The 18,876-nt window shown below is 40.2% G+C and overlaps 1 protein-coding gene across 8 annotated transcripts in view; it reads right to left on the bottom strand.

Moving 5' to 3' along the window:
• Positions 1–18,876, bottom strand: part of GLRA2 (glycine receptor alpha 2) — a 130,148-nt gene that overhangs the window by 109,505 nt on the left and 1,767 nt on the right. For 5 of the 8 annotated variants that reach the window (XM_064646658.1, XM_064646655.1, XM_064646654.1 and 2 more), the window contains exon 2: positions 17,742–17,875. In XM_064646658.1, coding sequence (XP_064502728.1) covers positions 17,742–17,875 — 134 coding nt within the window. Of the gene's footprint in view, positions 1–17,741; positions 17,876–18,876 lie in introns of those variants that run through there. The other 3 variants (XM_064646661.1, XM_064646659.1, XM_064646660.1) reach the window with 2 other exon arrangements.

Below are 18,876 nucleotides of genomic sequence, written 5' to 3'. Positions count from 1 at the left end.
GGGAGAAAGGTGAGCCAAACTCCCCTTCTTCCCCTTACTACAGATCAGGACTTTGAAAGCCTAAAATCAGTCCCGTCTGGGTGTGGAGATAGAGCAGGGATCCAGGAACAGGACCAATGGGCAAAGGGGAGAGGCAGTGATCCCACCAGGGACTGAGAATCCTGTCATCTGTGGGGCAGGGATTTCATGTCTGAGCTCAAATGAAGGAGGTGAACGAAATGTGGGTGAGGGCAGGACAAAGACCCATATGCTGACATAAACACCAGTAACACATACCTTAGGACAGCAGGGGAGGGTAGAGGAACTTGTTGGAGATGATTTTTTAATTGCCAGTACTGGAGACAGCTGGGGGTTTAGCAACCATTTATCCCAACCAAACTGAACAGCCTCCAACATCCAGCAGTCTTTATGAGACCTGAAACAGAGCTAACCCTATGCAGGGCTCTGCTTCTGCAGCTGCAGTACTACAGGTGCCTGAATTACCACTTCAAGACGTTGCCAATCCGTCTCTTCATGGCTCTGCAGGCACATCACTGTAAGTCAGACAGCAAGGATGAATTGCTGCTGGGACACCTCAGCTGGCCATGGTCATTAGACAGGAGCAAGTTGTTCATCATCATAGCTTCCTCCCTGCTCAGAGTGTGGCAGACAGGATAAAGACTGGAGTTATCAAAGCTAGCTCAGCCAGTCCTGTGGCCAGGGACCATGGATATTGTGCCAGGAAGAGAAAGGTGGCTTTGATGCACTGGAAAAGTTCCTCTAAGCCACAGGGATCCTGCAGCTACTCCAGAAGCAGTGCAGCTTGCACACTTGTTTGCAAGAACTTGTATAATGGATAGCCCAAACCCTGATGAGAAATTTCTCAAGATTTACGGAGTTTGCTTAAGGTTCTTGTAAGAAAGCAGGAGGCAGACCACAGGTAGTCTTTATTGCAAGCACCTAGGTAGGACTTCTCTCTTTCCCTATCATTCTGCCTCTGGGCAAAACCAATGTTTTCGTCTATTTAAATATCATCATCTCATTAGTGTGTTAACAGCTTAGTCAGAGGAGGCAATATTTATGGCCTATGTTGTAACAATACAACATAGTTACCCTAAGGCTTACAAATCACGGTGATGTTTTTTTGTTGGGAGTGATGCCTTTCATCTATAAGGTTGTCTTTCTATGGGATTTCTGTCAAGTGCATCACCCTGACTGCCTAAGCATAATCATGTCCAGTAAACAGAGAATTCCTTCTTCTTTAGAAATGTTCAACACAATCCAATGTAGATTATTAAGCATATGTCACTTATTATTCATTGATCAAAACTGCACCTACTAAACAAACAAACAAACAAAACTTAAACATTAAAAAAAAAACCAACATAAGCATAGAGTTCTCAAGAAATATAGTAGTTGTATGGTACTTTGCACTGATGCAATTTGCTGGTAAAATCAAATAAAGACAAAATTATTGTTCTGCTTCATCAAGCTAAAACCAACATCCTCTGAAAGTTCATCTGTCATGTATAATAACTTAGCTTGCTGAGAATGCCATTTCTCCCAGTAGGAACATGGCAATGGTTTTGGTTGCTTACTGGTGCATCTAAGACTCAGAATCATATTCTGTGTAATCAATATACATTTGTGATCAACAGAATAAGGCTAAGAGTCACAAAGGCATTTACAGAACCAGAGAAAAACCTGAAGAGATCTTTAGATGCCTAAATTCTTTTTAGGACTCTCATTCCAATTGATATAACTCAGTCCAAATATCACCAAGTATCTGACAAATATATGTGAGCAACATGACTTACGACAACAGTATCTAATAGACTGGGGGAGACACAACACACCTACAGCAGGTGAGAGATGGAGGCAATGCTGAATGGAATCAGCAGGAAAGCACTATGGATAGCAAAAAGTACAATTTTTCCCTAGTTCCTGCTGCCTATTTCCAGAAGTGTACATGCAGGCACACACACAAATATAAATGAATAAAGTAACATGAACTCATACATCAAGATTTAAGCTGCTTCCCTTTCTTCCTTGAGAAAGTATCTGAGCAAGAATACAGTCTTATGACATAACCTGGATATAAACGGGCATGCAACATTTCAGAACTGAAAGCTCTTCCTCAGTAAAATACCACTGAGGCCTCACAAGATAAATACTCCAGTGATTGTCAGGTCCAGGTGATTACAGAAAGAGTCATAGCAAGAAAATTCTCTGGAGTAAGTACAGCTAAAGCTATCTCTCTATATATACATTGACACAGTTTGAGCTCAAACAGTGAGTAGTCAATTTCTGAAGTGGTATGTGAGTTTTCAGCTGTGGGACTATAGCTGAATGTAACAGGAGTCATGCCGGTAAAATCCTATCAACGTTTCAAGGAAGGAGAATCCCTGCTAAGATGCACTTTTTTGTGCCTTAAAGCGCTTGTGAAAATTGTTGGATCCGCATGCTTCACATTCAGTGAATGCTTTTGTCCACAGACCCAATTCTGGAAGAGGAAGGTAAGTCTCACACTACAAAACCTCTTCAGTTCTGCATTTGCCATTACAGGATAGTCCATATGATGTGTTCATTCTTCCCTGACTCTTTCTGCTGAGGCTGATAACAGAAACATATATTACTGTCAGCTCTGGGTTACAGTGGGATATATCCACATAGGTTATCTAATAGACACTGCACAAGAACAATTTTCAGGCACTATTTTATTTCACTTCACAAACCAGGATTTCAGAAAAAGCCCTTCAAACAGTTGACAAGTTCCTGATTTACCCAGCTAACCTGAGCTAGTCTACAAAGAATATATAGCCATAGCAGTCACAACAGATCGTACAAATGTGCTAGAGCTGGCTTTCATGTGGGTAATTTGAGGGATGGTACCAAGGTAGTCATGGCAGGCTGGAATTCACTGGAGGCCATTAACCTCAGCATGTGCTGAGCTCTGTATCATCTCAGTGTGGTGCAGAGCACCTCTGAGCAAATTACTTAAAAGCTAATTCAGATATTTCTACACAACTCTCAGCAACAGTTGTGATTGAGTGCAGGCAGTCCCAGAGCTAAAGTCTTCCATGTACAAATGAGACCGTGGAAATAAATCTAAAAAACAGTGAGTCAGAAATCTTACATCTGGAAACTTCCCACTGAAACTACAAGCTTACATTGCAAAGTTATTTACTATTTATGTCAACTTTAAAAATATTCAGATCAATGCTTTATTCTTTCATATGTCCATCAAATTCTTTTTCTTTCTCTGAGCTTTCCACCAGTCTTTCAAATCTTTCCATTCCACGTCATGACAAGTACCTCATTGCAAGGCATCTCTTTCTAAAATTTTTCTTCTTCCAATGCAATAGAGCAGTGGACAGTGTTTGGGGGAATTGAATTGTTTGCTTTTCTTCTGACATGAAAAGATCCAGGCACTTATTTCTTTTCTTATCACAAAACAGTACTCACTGAAGTGGCTCTCAGCCTCACTGCAAGGAGGTAGCAGAGAAGCTCCTCACATCTGGGCCTGAGAAACTGCTCGGTTACTTTGCATTAAGGAAGACAGAACTCTTCACTGCTGATCAGCATATGAGCTGCAAAATGTGTGCAGAGGCCTGGGACACTCCTGAATGTGGTTAAATAAAAGATGGTATTACATCTATAGTCATAAAATCTGCACTCCAGTGTAGGGTCAGATAAACTCCTCTGGGTAATTTTATTATTAATAATGTTTCATGATGCCAGAGTAACCAACTCATCTAACAGACTGCATGGAACCATAACATAAAAAGTGTCCACTGAGAAGGCAGGAAGGAAAATCTACTTAATGAAAAAAAATTATTAATAATAATATTAAAATGTTTGCAACCAGTCCTGGTTTCTATTTTTAGTCAGAAATAACTGCTTCATTTTCCTTGGCATACTCACCTCAAAACATTTATTTAAAAAGAAAGGTTGCTTTTTCCTTCTTCTCTAAATATGTCTTACTTTGTTCCTTCCTTGTGATTCTGACCTTGTGTTGCAAAAATTAATGGAGGCTCAGTTATAAGCGTCACTAGCTACAGTCTCAAATACAGGGGTTGGTCAATACCTCTCTCTGTGGCCACAGAGACGACTCAGAATTGATTTTAACTCCTTTCTTGTTCCTCTGGGCCTCAGACATTCTCTTTATTTCACAACTCTGCCAGCTTTACTGCCTCCATAATATTCCTTGCTTTAGTGTCTGAAGAAAGAAAGCAGCTTGTGTGATTAACATTATGGAGCAGACATTGATTTATGGCTGTTTTAGAATTATAGACCAAATGATACATGGGACACAGATGAACAATGGGATTTAGACAAATGGAATGGCTCATGGATAGGGAAAAAGGACAACAGAAATGGTCGGGAGCTGGTATGGATGTCAATCAGTAACCTGTCAGAGACACACTGACCCATCTACTCATCACATCTAGTACTAAAAAAGTAAAATTTTCCTTTTATTTTCAAACCTTTCCTGTTTTTTACCTCCTTACAGTTCAATTCATTTCCATACAATCTGTGCAAAAGATTATTTTGAAATCAATTCCTCTATCCTGAGGAATATCCTCTATCCTCTACCCTCTCCCCTTCAATGCTCCCATCAGCTGATCTGTTGCCTGTTTAACTCAACTTCCTATCCTTTTCCTTCACACGTCCTTTCCTTTGGGAACTTTCTATCTGGTTGCACATATCCTAAATACCAAAAAGAATCTGTGTTTTAACTGCAAGACATCCTTAAGGTACTTTTTGGGTGTCTTTCACAGGCAGTTTTTTCAGTCATCATTTTTTCCTATATATAAAAATGGCTGTAAGAATGGGAGGGGAATAAGAACTCTTCACCAGCCTAGAAAATAAGCATCCTATAAACTGACTGGCTTACTTTTTTATCAATACCAAACCAGCTGGCTCATGTAGAACATTCATTGCCTTGCTGTGAGGAGTATCACATGCCTCTCACATAGGCTCAGAGCTCTGCTGACATAAACCACGTTGCAGGGTCAGGGCATCTGGTCTTTTTCTGAATTCTACCACTAATAGCCACACAAAGCAGAAGTCTTCTACAAATGAGACTATATCCACACTGAGGAACTTACTGACCTGAATTGAATCTGTCCCTAATTATTCATAACTTTGATAAGTCAAACTTTTATTTTATTAAAAAAACAAGGAGTTAAAATCTGATTTTAACAGATTGTGTATGCTTTACCTCACACAAAACACACCTCAAAAGTGTGACAAAACCAAAATTCTCAGGAGTACAGAGCCAAAGAGCTGCAAAATTCTCCCAGATGCTTATTTTAGGATGGTTCCTATAAACAGACTGGCCAAAGGCTTTTAACACCTCAGACTGCCGCATCTGATGAGATATCACTGTCTGGAAAAGAAAACTGCTGCAGTCTGAAACTCTTATGTGGAGTGAATATGCCTTCATTTTTACTTTTACGTGGGGAGAGTATGCACACATGTTTATGCACAGGCAACAGGCTACATCCACATCTGGAGAAAAAGGGAGTTTTCACATACGCTCTTTGTTTGGCACCATGCATGTAATTTGCATCTCTTCAACAACTGCTTTAAATTGCAGTGTGAGAGTTTATAACAGCATTCCGAGCACAGCTGTTCTGTTATTTTATTTATTATTTAGGACTAATCCTTTATCAGACAGAGTAAACAGTAAAAGAAGATATAGCAATTCTGTTAAGAGGGTTTCATAGCCTGAGACATAGACATAAAAACAACACACATTGGGATTAGAGGCAGCCTAACATAATGAGTATTGATCTGGTAAATTTTAATCCTAGGTTTTCCCTGACTAATTATGCCAGTTTAAGGAAAGCATTTAGCCTCTTCTCAGATGTATTTCCCCAAGTAAAAAAGCAAAGGATTTTAACCATATTTGTGTTCCTGGGATGAAGAAAGAACAAGTTTGCTCATGCAGTGTCTATCAGCTGAGTGTTGGTTACCAAGCTTTAAGGGAAAGTACCCACAAATCAGCTATTCGCAGATGTGCCTGGATGTTTCTATGCAGCCTTGTGCTTTGGATGCACACAAACACACAGGTAGGAGTTATTAGCTTTCAGAGAAGAGCATCATACTGCTACTGTGCTTCCCTAGACACTCCACTGTTTGCTATAACCAAAAAGATCTCAGCTCCATAGCAGGCAGAAGGAGTTGCAGCATCTGATGCTTTGATGCGTAATACCCAGGCCCTTGCAGAGGAACCTTAAGGGCCTCATATAGCTCATTGGCAGAACATGATGCTTCAGCACAGTGGGGTACCACTTGCAGAGAGCAAATAATCTAAAATGGGCTCTTTGTGGGCCTTCCTTACACTGATCTCAGAAGGGTTGAAGTATCTCATTCAGGAACCACTGCTCAGACCATTCTGTACCAGGTCAACATATACTACCTTACTTTGAAAAAGCAGTCAAGAATTTCAGCCTAGCCTTCTAAAACACAGACAGTTTTGCAGCCAATAACAAAGTTTTGAGAGATTTCATGCAGAAAGGGTCCTTTCTTAGAGCTCCTACACCTGCCTCAGATTGAAGGGATGCAAACTTGCATCCCCTAGGCTACAAGGCTGTGGGTTGTTTCTTGGAAAATGCAGTGGGATATCTCTCACTGTCTCTTATTCAGAGGAGATGGGATTCATCCTAAAGTGCAGCTATGGTCACTGCTAAATATATTTAGTAGGTGTAGATAGCCTACAGTACCCAGCAAGTTGGGTAGCAAAGCACTTAGGGTACAATATTTGGAGAAAGAGAGAGAAACTGCACTCACAGACATTTCTATCTTAGTGGTTGGGGTAATTATCAGGAAAAGTGAGAGAAGTGCTGGCTCTTATAATATTTTCTATAACAGTTACATCAGCTGCCTCCAAGGTGTACTGGCTACAACAGGCATTTCTGTGCATCATATCAAAGAGGTGAAGAGGCTCTCCCCTCTCAAGACAAGCAGCTACATCGCAAGATTGAAAAGTCATGTTCCCTTTGCAGTTTTTCCCTGGCTTAGTTAAGTTTGAAAAATAGACCTCTCAGAATCATTTATAGTCCTTTGGATCGGATACTGAACCCTTTAAGCTAAGGGAAAACTGGACAAAAAAATCTTCTGTATATTGTAGAGGAAGGGAGGCCACCCACAGACACTGTTTGTGGGTGGGAGTGTGGGGTCTTAAGTGATTACAGATCCACACTGAGAGGAATCCCTTTCCTGTGGAATATAAGGCAGGCTCTGAGATACTTAGTCCTTATAGCGAGATGGAGGTGAAGCAGTGCCTCATCGGAGAGCCTGATTTGGGTTAGGAGCGAGGTGGGTGCTAGGTGAGCCAGACTGGGGCAGTTCTGTGCACACTTGAGAGCAGAACTGAGAGAATCTGAGGAACTTTAAAGTATAACAGTAATGCACTGCCAATTACACAGAAGGTGGACCAGGGATTTCCAGGGCAGGTTGGTTTTGGGCTCATATTCCATCTGAGTACTGTTTGAAATGTTTTCTTCTTTTATTGACTCATTAAGCCTTTATGTTTCCACCCTTCCCAGATGCTGACACATAGCTGAGGCATAAGGAGTAATCATTATGTCTTCATGCCCTGGCAATATTTGAGGATTGCTGGTAGCTGGCATAGTTCAAATAAGCCACTAGGCTGCTCTGATTTATCCCTCATAAGTAACTGGATGCTTGGTGAATTAGACTTTTCTCTCATGTACTGTACTGTTCAGATCTTGCAGTTTTCAGAATCACAACCTTTATATTTCTGTAAACTTTGAATTTTAATCATGGACTTGGTGTTTATGATGTTGGCAGGTCATTATTTATGCCAGACATTGTGCATCCATCTCAGAGCTGTGTCCCACCCTCTACCATCCTGTCTGCATCATCTGAGGGGCTCCTCTCTGCAGATTGTTAAAATCACTCATTTCTGTGAAAGACCATGTAATGCGTATTCGGAAGATGAACTGTCCAAACATACATTTTCTGATGACTTAATCAGAGATTTATACAGACCCACAGCCCATGGCCAAACAGACAAGAACCCCACGGGCACACACAGAGAGAGGAGGGCAATAATGCAGAAGAACAGAATTTTGAAGTGGAAAGGACCTGCAGGAGGAAGAAACTTCCCCTAAAGCCTGAGGTGCCCCCACAGAACAGCTTCACCTCCATTCCAGCCAGTAAATCATCTTCATCTGGAGCCCAGCTTAAATGCCTCTATGCAAACACATACAGCACAGGGAAGAAACAAGATGAGTTACAGATGTGGGCACATCTGCAGGGCTAAAATCTCATTGGCATCATGGAGATGTGGTGGGATGGCTCTGCGACTGGAATTTTGGAATGGAAGGATACAGATTCTTTAGGAAGGACAGGGGAGATAAGGAAAGGGTGTCTCCTTCTAAGCCAATGACCAGTTGAAGTGCATGGATCTCCACCTGGAGATGAATAAGGGGGTGACCAAGAGCTTATGGGTCAGAATTAAAGGGACAGCAGGGACAGGTGACATTTATAGTTGGGTAGGTGACATTATAGTGGGGGTCTGCTACAGGTCACCCAACAAGGAAGTCCAAGTGGATGAGGTCCTTATAGACAGTTAAGGGCACTCACATTCTCAAATCCTGGTCCTCGTGAGGGACTTCAATCACCCTGACATTTGTTGGAGGGACAGCACAGCATGGGATGAGCAATCCAGAAGGTTCTTGGAATGTGTTGATGCTAACTTCCTTCTCAAAGTGATAAAGAAGCCAGTGAGGAGAGGTGCTATGATGGGCCTTATTCTTACCACCAAGAAGGGGCTGGTGAAGAATGTGAAGTTCAAGAGCTGCCTTGGCTTCAATGATCATGGAATGGTGGAGTTCAGATCTGTAAGGCAGAGAAGAAGTTGTACAGCAAGCTCACTACCCTGGACTTCAGGAGAGAATACTTTGCCTTCTTCAGGGACTTGCTTGGTAGAGTGTCATGGGATAGAGCCCTATACGGGAAGAGGGGCCCAAGAAAGCTGGTTAATATTCAAGTATTGCCTCCTCTAAGCTCAGGTGCAATGCAGCCGAACAAAGAGTAAGTCAGGAAAAAATGCCAGTAGGCTTGTGTTGATGAACAAGGAGCTTCTGGACAAACAGAAGGCCTACAGAGTGTTCAAGCAGGGAAGGGTAGTCTGGGAAAAGTACAGAGAAATTGTCTGAGTTGCCAGGGATCAGGTTAAGAAAGCTAAGAAAGCTAAAGCCCTACAGAATTAAAACTTGCCAGGGATAACAAGGGCAACAAGAAAAGCTTTTATAGGCACATTGGTGATAAAAGGAGTGTTAAGTAAAATGTAGGTCCTCTGTGTAAGGAAACAGGAGACATGGTTACCCACGGTCATGGAGAAGACTGAGATAGTCAATGACTTTTTTTGCCTCCATCTTCACCAACAAGTGCTCCAGCCACACTGCCTGAGTCACAGAAGGCAAAAGCAGGAACTGGGAGAATAACGAACCATCCACTGTAGAAAATGGGCTTTGAGTCCATTTAAGGAACCTGAAGGTGCCAAAATCTATAAGACCTGATGAGATGCCTCGGTGGGTCCTGAGGAGACTGGCAGAGGAAATGGCTAAGCCTCTATCTATCATACTTGAGAAGTCATGGCAGTCCAGTGAAGTTTCCACTGACTGAAAAGGGGGAAAGATAACCCCCACTTTTAAAAAGGGAGTAAGGAAGACTCAGGGACCTAGAGGCCAGTTAGTCTCATCTCTACGCCCTGCAAGCTACTGGAGCAGATCCTCCTGGAAACCATATTAAGACACACAGAAAATAAGGACGTGATTGGTGATAGCCAGCATGACTTCACTGAAGGCAAATTGTACCTGAAAAGTTTGATGGCTTCTATGATGGGGTTACAGCACTGGTGGATAAGGAAAGAGCAACTGATGTCATCTACCTGGACTTGTGCAAAGCATTTGACACTGTCCTGGACAACATCCTTGGATCTAAACTGGAGAGACATGACTTTGATGGATGGATCACTCAGTGGATAAGGAATTGGCTACATGGTCACACTCAAAGAGTTGCAGTCAAAGGCTCAATGTCCAAGTGGAGACTAGACATGAGTGGTGTTCCTCAGGGGTCAGTATTGGGACTGGTTCTGTTTAACATCTTTGTTGGTGACATGGACAGTGGGACTGAGTGCACCCTCAGCAAGTTTTCTCTTGACACTCAGCTGTGTGATGTGGTTGAAATGCTGGATGGAAGGGATGCCATCCAGAGGATCCTGGAGAGGCTTGAAAGATGGGCCTGTGTGAACCCTATGAAGTTCAACAAGGCCAAGTGCAAGATCCTCCACGTGGGTTGGGGAAATCCCAAGCACAAATACAGGCTGGGCAGAGAATGGATTGAAAACAGCCCTGAGGAGAAAGACTTGGACATGACCCAGCAGTGTGCATTTCCAGCCCAGAAAGCCAACCTTGTCCTGGGCTGCAGCAGAAGCAACATGGTCAACAGGTCAAGGGAGGCGACTATCCCCTCTACTCCACTCTCATGTGACCCCACATGGAGTATTGCATCCATCTCTGGCATTCTCAGCACAGGAAAGACGTGGGTTTGTTTAAATGGGTTTAGAGGAGGCCACAAAAATGATCAGAGGTCTGGAGCACCTCTTCTATGAAGACAGGCTGAGAGAGTTGGGGTTGTTCATCCTGGAGAAGTGAAGGCTCTGGGAACACCTCAGAGGAGCCTTCCAGTACCTAAAGTCAGCCTACAAGAAACCTGGAGAGGGACATTTTACAAGGGCATGTAGTGACTGGACAAGAGGTAATGTATTTAAACTTAGAGTAGGTTTAGATTAATATTAGGAGGAAATTCTTTACTGTGAGTGTGGTGAAACATTGGAATAGGTTTCCCAGAGAAGCTGTAGATGACCCATCCTTGGGTATGTTCAAGGCCAGGTTTGACAGGGCTCTGAGTAATCTGGTCTCATGGAAGGTGTCCCTGCCCACGGCAGGGGGTTTGGAACTAGATGATCTTCAAGGTCCCTTCCAACCCAGACCACTGTATGATTCTATTATTCTATATTCATATTTTCAGAGGGAAAAAAAAAAGAAGATAATGAATCTGTCTAATAAAATTGCATATTTCTGTTTTATGAATATTTCTAGTAACTATATCACTGTATTAAATAGATTTGCAGATTATAAATGTATATACTTGTAGTAAATTTATTGTACATGGTTTTATATATTCTAAACAGAAACTGCATACTCCCTAAGACAGCCAAAACACAACAAGATGGTTAATGAGTGACCCAAGGGCTTTGGCTTCCACCGTATAGAAAATTTAAATCTGAACACGACATTAGATGTGATAAAAATATTACAGTTAAATTAGAACATGATCAAAACAATACCATCTCCTTCTTTGATATCAAAGGTCTTTGGCTCTGCTTTGACATTTGTTTTTCATAAATCCCCTTGGCATTTTATGTAGCAGCAGACCAATATTCCATGACAATGACCAAATCCATTGATATCTTTTAATTAAATAATTGGTTCTGAATAAAGACAACACATCAATACAATATGGATCACTGTGGCCAATCTTATAAAAGAAGACCAGGACAGATCCTCAGCTTGGATGCCAAGCAGCATTTGTTAGCTTGTGCTTTACACTGCTGCATGCTTGCAGCCTTTCTGACTTGCTTTGGAGGAAGCTGCAGGAAGCTCAGAGAGAGATCCAGGGAATGAGCAAACAGTTACACAGCATAGATAATCAGGGAGGTGCCTTGGGCTTGCTATCTGTCCCCATTAGTCTAGTAGCCTAGACATAACCCAACTAGCCATGCAACTCACCCAGCCTGTTCATATTTTAGGAAAGAAACCTGAAATTAAAGAAAGGGAGGAATACGGGCAAGGTCCATGGTCCCCCTTTCCCCCCTCTCCCAGTAGTTTTAAAAGAAACAAAATTAAAAGAATCCTTGCATAACTGTGATAAAAAAAATTCTGCCTGAAAATGTGCACACTTAGGGCAGGGGCTGAACATCATTTCCATAGCCTTATTTTTGTAGTTGAATAGAAAAACCCCAAACCAAATAAACTCAGTGTCCAGCACGTAAGGATCCTTATACAGCATCTCACTGTGCATGAGATGCGTGTACACACCTTTATCTGACAATAGTGAAAAGTTTTCTGTGTGTTTCAAGACAGAAAATAAACCAGAAGCTTACCTTCCTAATAATGGATGCTTGGACATCTCAAGCAACCTATATTTAGTGAGTGCAATGGTCTGGTCACATCTAAAACTGGCCCAGTAACCTCCCGCCTCCTACAATGAATCTTCAGCCCAAGCCCTACAACTTGAATGCACCAATAATGTGCACTTTCTTACTACATGCTGTTGTGCCTGAACAGGATTTGAGACTCCATTGCACTTGGCCCTTTGAGCCTTAGAACCGTGTGAAAAGTAACCCAGTACAGGATACTCACCACATCTCACTTCATGGCCAGTAGCTGTTATCAACTGAAGTGTAGCTTTGGGAAGGTTATTAAGTACTAGAGAACAGATCACTGCAGTCCCACAGATTATCTTGGTTACGCTTTTCATCTTTTATATATCTAGATTAAGGTCAACTTTTGTAGATAGATCCTCTTATCACGTGCATAGAAGCTGCTTTTATTTATTAAGCTTGATGCCATTAGTTTCACCCTTAAATGTCATTCAGTGTTTTCCATTCATGCTTTTTTAAGCATTTCATTACTGGTCCACTCTGGGGCCAAATAAGTAAGTAATAGGCTTGAACATATGAGAAAAACTGACCCTTGCTGCCAAGGAGTTAAAGTATTAAAGTGCATAAACCATTTTCTCTAGTTGTCAAGCTAATTTTCAGTGAATTACTTAGTCCATGTGTTTATTATTCACAAATAAACCCATTGACTCGGTATGAAAATGACATTACACTGCTGTAATCAGACTAATTTTTTACACTTATGGTCACTACACCCCAAAAACGCATCACTGACAAAACAGCAGCTTTTGAGCAAGTTGCATAGCACCATCCAGTGATGAGGGTAACATTAATGGGCACTGTTGCCACACAGCTCCATGTAACTCCATAAAAATCAGAATATTCTTTAGGAAATAATGATTTAATGGGAAGGAATGAACTTAAAACATGGAATGAAATTCAGTACAAACAAAAATCACTACCATCTTCATTGCAAACATTTTCCATACCAGAAGAAAACACTTTTCCGCAGCTCTTAGTGACCAACTTCCTTGCTCTCTACCCAGTATAGGACAGCCAGCCTATTACTTAAAATATTTGACCTAAGGGACATAGTAGTACATATAGATGATTTATTTTTCTATCTGATAATTTCTAGCTTATGCTTAGATTTTAAGTGGTGTTATAAGATGAAGGTGTTAAAAAGTGGAAATAATTTAGTAACCTCTGAAGATCAACACCTGCTAGGAAACGTTAAATTCAAGTTGACTTTCCATGTCTCATGTCCATGACTTTCCCATGTCTCATGTTGTGATTAAGTTGCAGATTGATCCCTTGTATCATGGAATTACACACAGTGTTCTTGAGGGAGCCTGAACTGAACATACACTAAGCTAAGACACCACTTCACCATCTCCAGTTTGTAGCAACAAGGAAGCACATTCCTGGCTAGTTTTATAACACAGGTGCCCTACACTGCTATTTCTAGTTTTTATTTCACTTTGAAAGCAGAGTGAGCAGTGGAGAAAGTAAAAGACATCACTTCTGCTGGGTTTTACCATTTAAATAATAGAACATTAATATTAATTAGGTAAAAATGTATCAGGCAAGTCTCATCCTTTATTATTTTAGAGAAACCATGCTAAACTGATGTCATAGTTGAAGAAGAAACAGCAAATCAACTCATAGGGCCATGAGTATACATTTGTTGTCAACAGAAAGGCTCTCAGGGACTTCAGTTAGTATTAGATTGCAGTCTTCATATTTACATTTTAAAGTATTCCCCTCTGTGTCCTTACACAAATTATTAGCCTATTCAAATTCAATGAAAGATAAGTGGAAGATGAAAAAGTATGCATTAAATATCTGACAGACAGTGATTAAAGAAAGGCAATTTTGAGAGCTGGCACTCTGGCACTTTGTTCTGGCTTTTCATCGGGGGGATATTCCCCCTCAGTGCCCGGTCATTTTGTATCCAATCGCTGCATTAAAAAGAAATATGCTCCTCTGTTTTCAAATGATTATATAAGACAGAACAACAAAAAAAAAGAAAGGATCTTTCAGTATACATTACTTCTGAAAAAAAAACACACCCACAAAATCCACCAAAACCCCCTGTTGTGGATATCTAAATGTTTATATATTCACCTGTTGCTCTCCCACTATCTTCCTGAAATTTTTAATCTGCAAGAACAAGTTAAGAAGAAGCAGTAACTAATGACAAAATGCTTTATCTGGGTAAAACACCTTGTTCCAGTAAGTAACATTTTCCTCTCTCTTTAGAATGCAAAGACTTTATTTCAAAAATTAATCAAATAGCTGCTGTACGCTAGTAATTCAAACTAGTCATAAAACTATATTTAATTATTGTATAATCAGTAGTATAAGATAAATGTGTTCTAATCAGTTGCATTTCCATGAAATCAGACTTCTCTGACACTTCAAAATGCCTATGGTGGACCCAGAGAAAGCTATGTAACTGCTCTAAAGCAGAAAAGGCTAGACAAATGGATCAACAGAATCACAGAATCATAGAATTTCCTGAGTTGGAAGTGGCCCACAAGGATTATCAAGTCCAGCTCCTGGCCCTGCACAGGACTATCCCCAAGAGTCACACCATGTGCCTGAGAGTATCATCCAAACACTTCTTGAACTCTGTCAGGCTTGGTGCTGTGACCACTTCCCTGGGGATCCTGTTCCAGTGCCCAACCACCCTCTGGGTGAAGAACCTTTTCCTAATATCCAACCTAAACCACCACTGACACAACTTCAGAACATTCCCTTGGGTCCTGTCACTGGTCATCACAGAGAAGAGATCAGTGCCTGCCCCTTTGCTTCCCCTCATGAGGAAGCTGTGACTGCAATGAGGTCTCCCCTCCATCTCCTCTCCTCCAGGCTGAACGAGCCAAGTAATCTCAGCCACTCCTCACATGGCTGCCCTTCTAGGCTCTACAAGGAGCTGCTGAATACTGGCACAACAATCTTGATCCACAACGTCTTTTGTGGAAGAGAGTAAACAAATATTAACCCCAGATTAAAATCAAAGCCAGACAGAAGACTCAGAGTTTAAACCATTGCTCGCACATCCTCTTTTGTGCTTAAAAGTTCTTTCCTTAAAATACAAAAAGGTGCTACACATCAAGTAATCATTCAACATTTCATACATTCATCTGTTTATATGATTTAGAATATCAGTACTGTAAAATAGCCCTCATCTCTAAAATTATCTTAAACAGATTTGTCAATGGTAGAAATCAAAGCAATTTATATTGTGGTCACAATAAGGACTCAGTTAAAAAAAATCTTTATAACACTAACTTCAAGACAGATAAATTTAATGTTACTTCTTTGCAGCTGTCCTTGTTCTCTAAAAGGAAAAAGTAGGCAAACTAGAACAATAAGTATTTTCAAATTTTTTTAAACATTAACAAGATTTGGGCAACTAGAACATGGGTGTACATCATGTTGACTAATAAACATGGTTATCAGCTGACAAGGTTTTTACAGGAGATGTGAAGTTCAAAACTGCATGTTTTAACTCTCTAGTTTTGAACTCTGAGGTCCAAAATACCATTCAAGGGAACACAGCAAAGAACAAGAAAACCTTTCAGACCTCTTACCAGAAGACTGAGAGCTCTGGGAGAGCTCACAGATAAGAAGTTATGAGAAAACATTGAAGATTTATTTATCGGTTCAAACTGCTGCAAAGGACCATCCTGCTCTGGAGCATGACTTAATAAAAAAATTATAAATAAGAAACAGCAGATGCTTTGCCAGTACAAGTTCATAGGTGTCGACAGGCAGCAGCTTCACTTTGGGAACACAAACAAAACATGGGACTCAGAGGAAGAAGTGTCTGTCAAACAGCTCAGCGTGCACCATAAAGCATTGTGCACACCATACCTGCTCTAACCACTTGAATATCAGGGGAACAAAGCTATGAATCTGTCTCCTATGTTTTTTAGACACATACTGGGGAGCAATAGAGACCTATCTTTAAGTCATCCTATGACTGTTGCTATTGCTGGTTTTATCTGAGCTACACAAGGTAAAGCTTTTTTTCATGTCCCTCCCATATGAAGGACAAGAATAAGTTCTTGATGATTGCTACCTTGCTCAATTCAGGCAACTTCTGCCTTCATTTGCATTCTCTGAAACTTCACCGATACTCATGCAAACACATAAAATGAATGTAAGAGACAAATGCAGTATTACTTACTAGAAGCTAATGTGGACACCACTTCAAGAACTCAATAAGCATGTTGAAAAATACTCTGAAATTAAGACTTTAGACTTCACCGACTAGGATTTTTTTTAACTTGTCAGATTTCAAACCTTTGGATCTGAAAGCCATACTAGGTTGCTCCTCACTCAGACATAGGAAGCAGTCAAAAAAGGCACTTTGTTCCAAATCTTGTAATTTGCACATGTGGAACAGAAAGAAGAAACTGATCTTTGATCTAAATTTAATTAAACACTTTTCTCATTGACACGCGAGCTTCTCTCCTTACAGTTCATTCACTGACTAAGAAATTTCTATTTTTTTTTCTAGTCATTATCAACTTTCACAGCACTGCTAACAAGGCTTAATACAAGAAAAAATGCATTTCAGTGACCAAGGCTAATAGATATGAGTGTAAACATACACTGGCATGAGATTTGTTAAGAGAAAAAGCATTTTATCAGTTTTCAAAGTAAACCACATTCTGAGCTTTAAATTGGCATAGCAAAGCCAGTTTTGGTGGAATTTTAGGGCTCTCCCAAAATACTAAATATTTGCAATGAAAACTTCTCTCCCAACTCCTTTCATACAAAGCCACAAGATATTCTGCACTCTCTTCCATAGGGATTTAGAAGACTACAACAAGGAAAACTTGCTTTGAGTAATAATGCTCGCAAAAGAAGCCTCCAGTACACAGCCTTCTTTGTGCTGGGATGGTGGTGATGACTTTCCACAAGTCAGGCAAAATTCTGGAAGATAAGGGGGCCTGTCATGGAAGGGCCAAACTGAACATGGTCCATATATTTTGTAGGGACCCTAGGACATTGGTTCTTATAATTAATTCAACATTTGCAGGATAAAATCTCCTGTGTGCATTCCTTGATTCCTATCTCCCTACTTCAGGGTAGCAGGTTTTACTTTGAGTTGAATGAAAGCACAGACCTCAGACACTGCTATAAAGAAGACAACAGCTCATTATAGAAATGTTAATGATATTGTCTTCATGGCTTAAAATATTCAGGAACAAGCCATCTCACTTGCTTTTAGTATGAAACCTGGAATTCTGTTTACTATGCTAAATTGGTAAGGTCTTCAGAAGCATTCTCTGACAGCTAAACATTACTGTGATGTCAAAAGAGCGTTTGCAAGCACCAGACCCTTATTAACTACACTGCTCTCCCAGTCCTCCCCATCGATCAGCTGTTCTCCATGACATGGTAACACTGGAAAACTGAAGTTATTGAAAACACAATCCAAGCCCAAAGGTAAAAAAACCCCTCTAATCTATAATTTGCCCAAATTTTTATCATTTAATTAATCAGAAGTCTTAAAACTTACCTTTAAAATTTGGTCTGATTCTAGCATCATATCCTGATGTCCTTCCCATCAATTTGTCCAAAAAATCTGAAGGAGACAGGGTCTGTGAGGGGGATTTTCCAGATCTTGAATCATGTTCTTTACAGAAAGTCGTCCTAAATAAATTATTAGCCACCATTAGCTGATATTTAACTTCTATTGTATTCAATATGGAGAAATTACAGCACAAAATAAAGTTGTCTCAGTTCAATGAAGGTAGTAATTCATATTTTTATAGAATATCCTCTCTCATCTGAAAACTTTATTCGAGAAATAAAAATGAGTTTTAGGTAGTATGCATGAACACAGTTTTCTTTTCAGAAAAAAAGCCTTAGCTTTAAAAATAAATTCATTATAGTTTTAAGGCTTCAGAAGATTCAATTTACTTTTCACCTTGATGTGTAGAACAATCTTACTGTGACTTTGATATTCTGTTCCACATCATTTAATTACATGCATGCTGTTAAAAGTATATGTTAACACTGGCTTAAAGTGGTCCTAAACTTCCAAACAATAGTTGGCAACACTTAGCAAGAAACACTGAAAAATACTGGTTTTGTTAACATTGGAAGGATATAGACAGAAAAAATTGTTTTTTACAGATGCTACCCAATAAACATTTAAATCATTCTAGTGAGTGTCTGGATTTTTCCCCAACATGGCAAAAAGGGTTCTGGAGTCAGTCACAACTGATCTTAGGGGAGTTTTGCCCCACTCCGTGAGCATCGAGTAATAAAATTTATTATCATCAGCTGGTATTTATATGCAAGCTCTTGGAACATATGTCTGGTTTTAAGATTTAAGAGCAAACTTCTAGTACCGTATCATGCATGTGAAATGCTGTGTACATAGCATATTACATATTGCAAGCACATTAAATATTGCAAAGAAAGACAATATAGCAGTTCCCCATGGTTGGTCCCTAGTGAGAAAGAAACTAGAATGAAATGGTCATATTTGGTGTGTAAAGGCAAGATTTAATAATAAAGCATTATCTTGATTCTTAAACAACCAATTTCAATGTGCCTGTTTCAACCTTATCTTCGGGCTAAATTAAAAGTAATTCTGACTCTGACTTCTTAACCATTCCCCATTTATATATTTGCCCAAAGGGAAC

Source organism: Pseudopipra pipra, chromosome 2 (genome assembly GCF_036250125.1).
Source record: "Pseudopipra pipra isolate bDixPip1 chromosome 2, bDixPip1.hap1, whole genome shotgun sequence".
Lineage (NCBI taxonomy): Eukaryota > Metazoa > Chordata > Aves > Passeriformes > Pipridae > Pseudopipra > Pseudopipra pipra.
The sequence above is the reverse complement of the archived record's forward strand: the minus strand, read 5'-3'. Positions and strand labels throughout refer to the sequence as shown.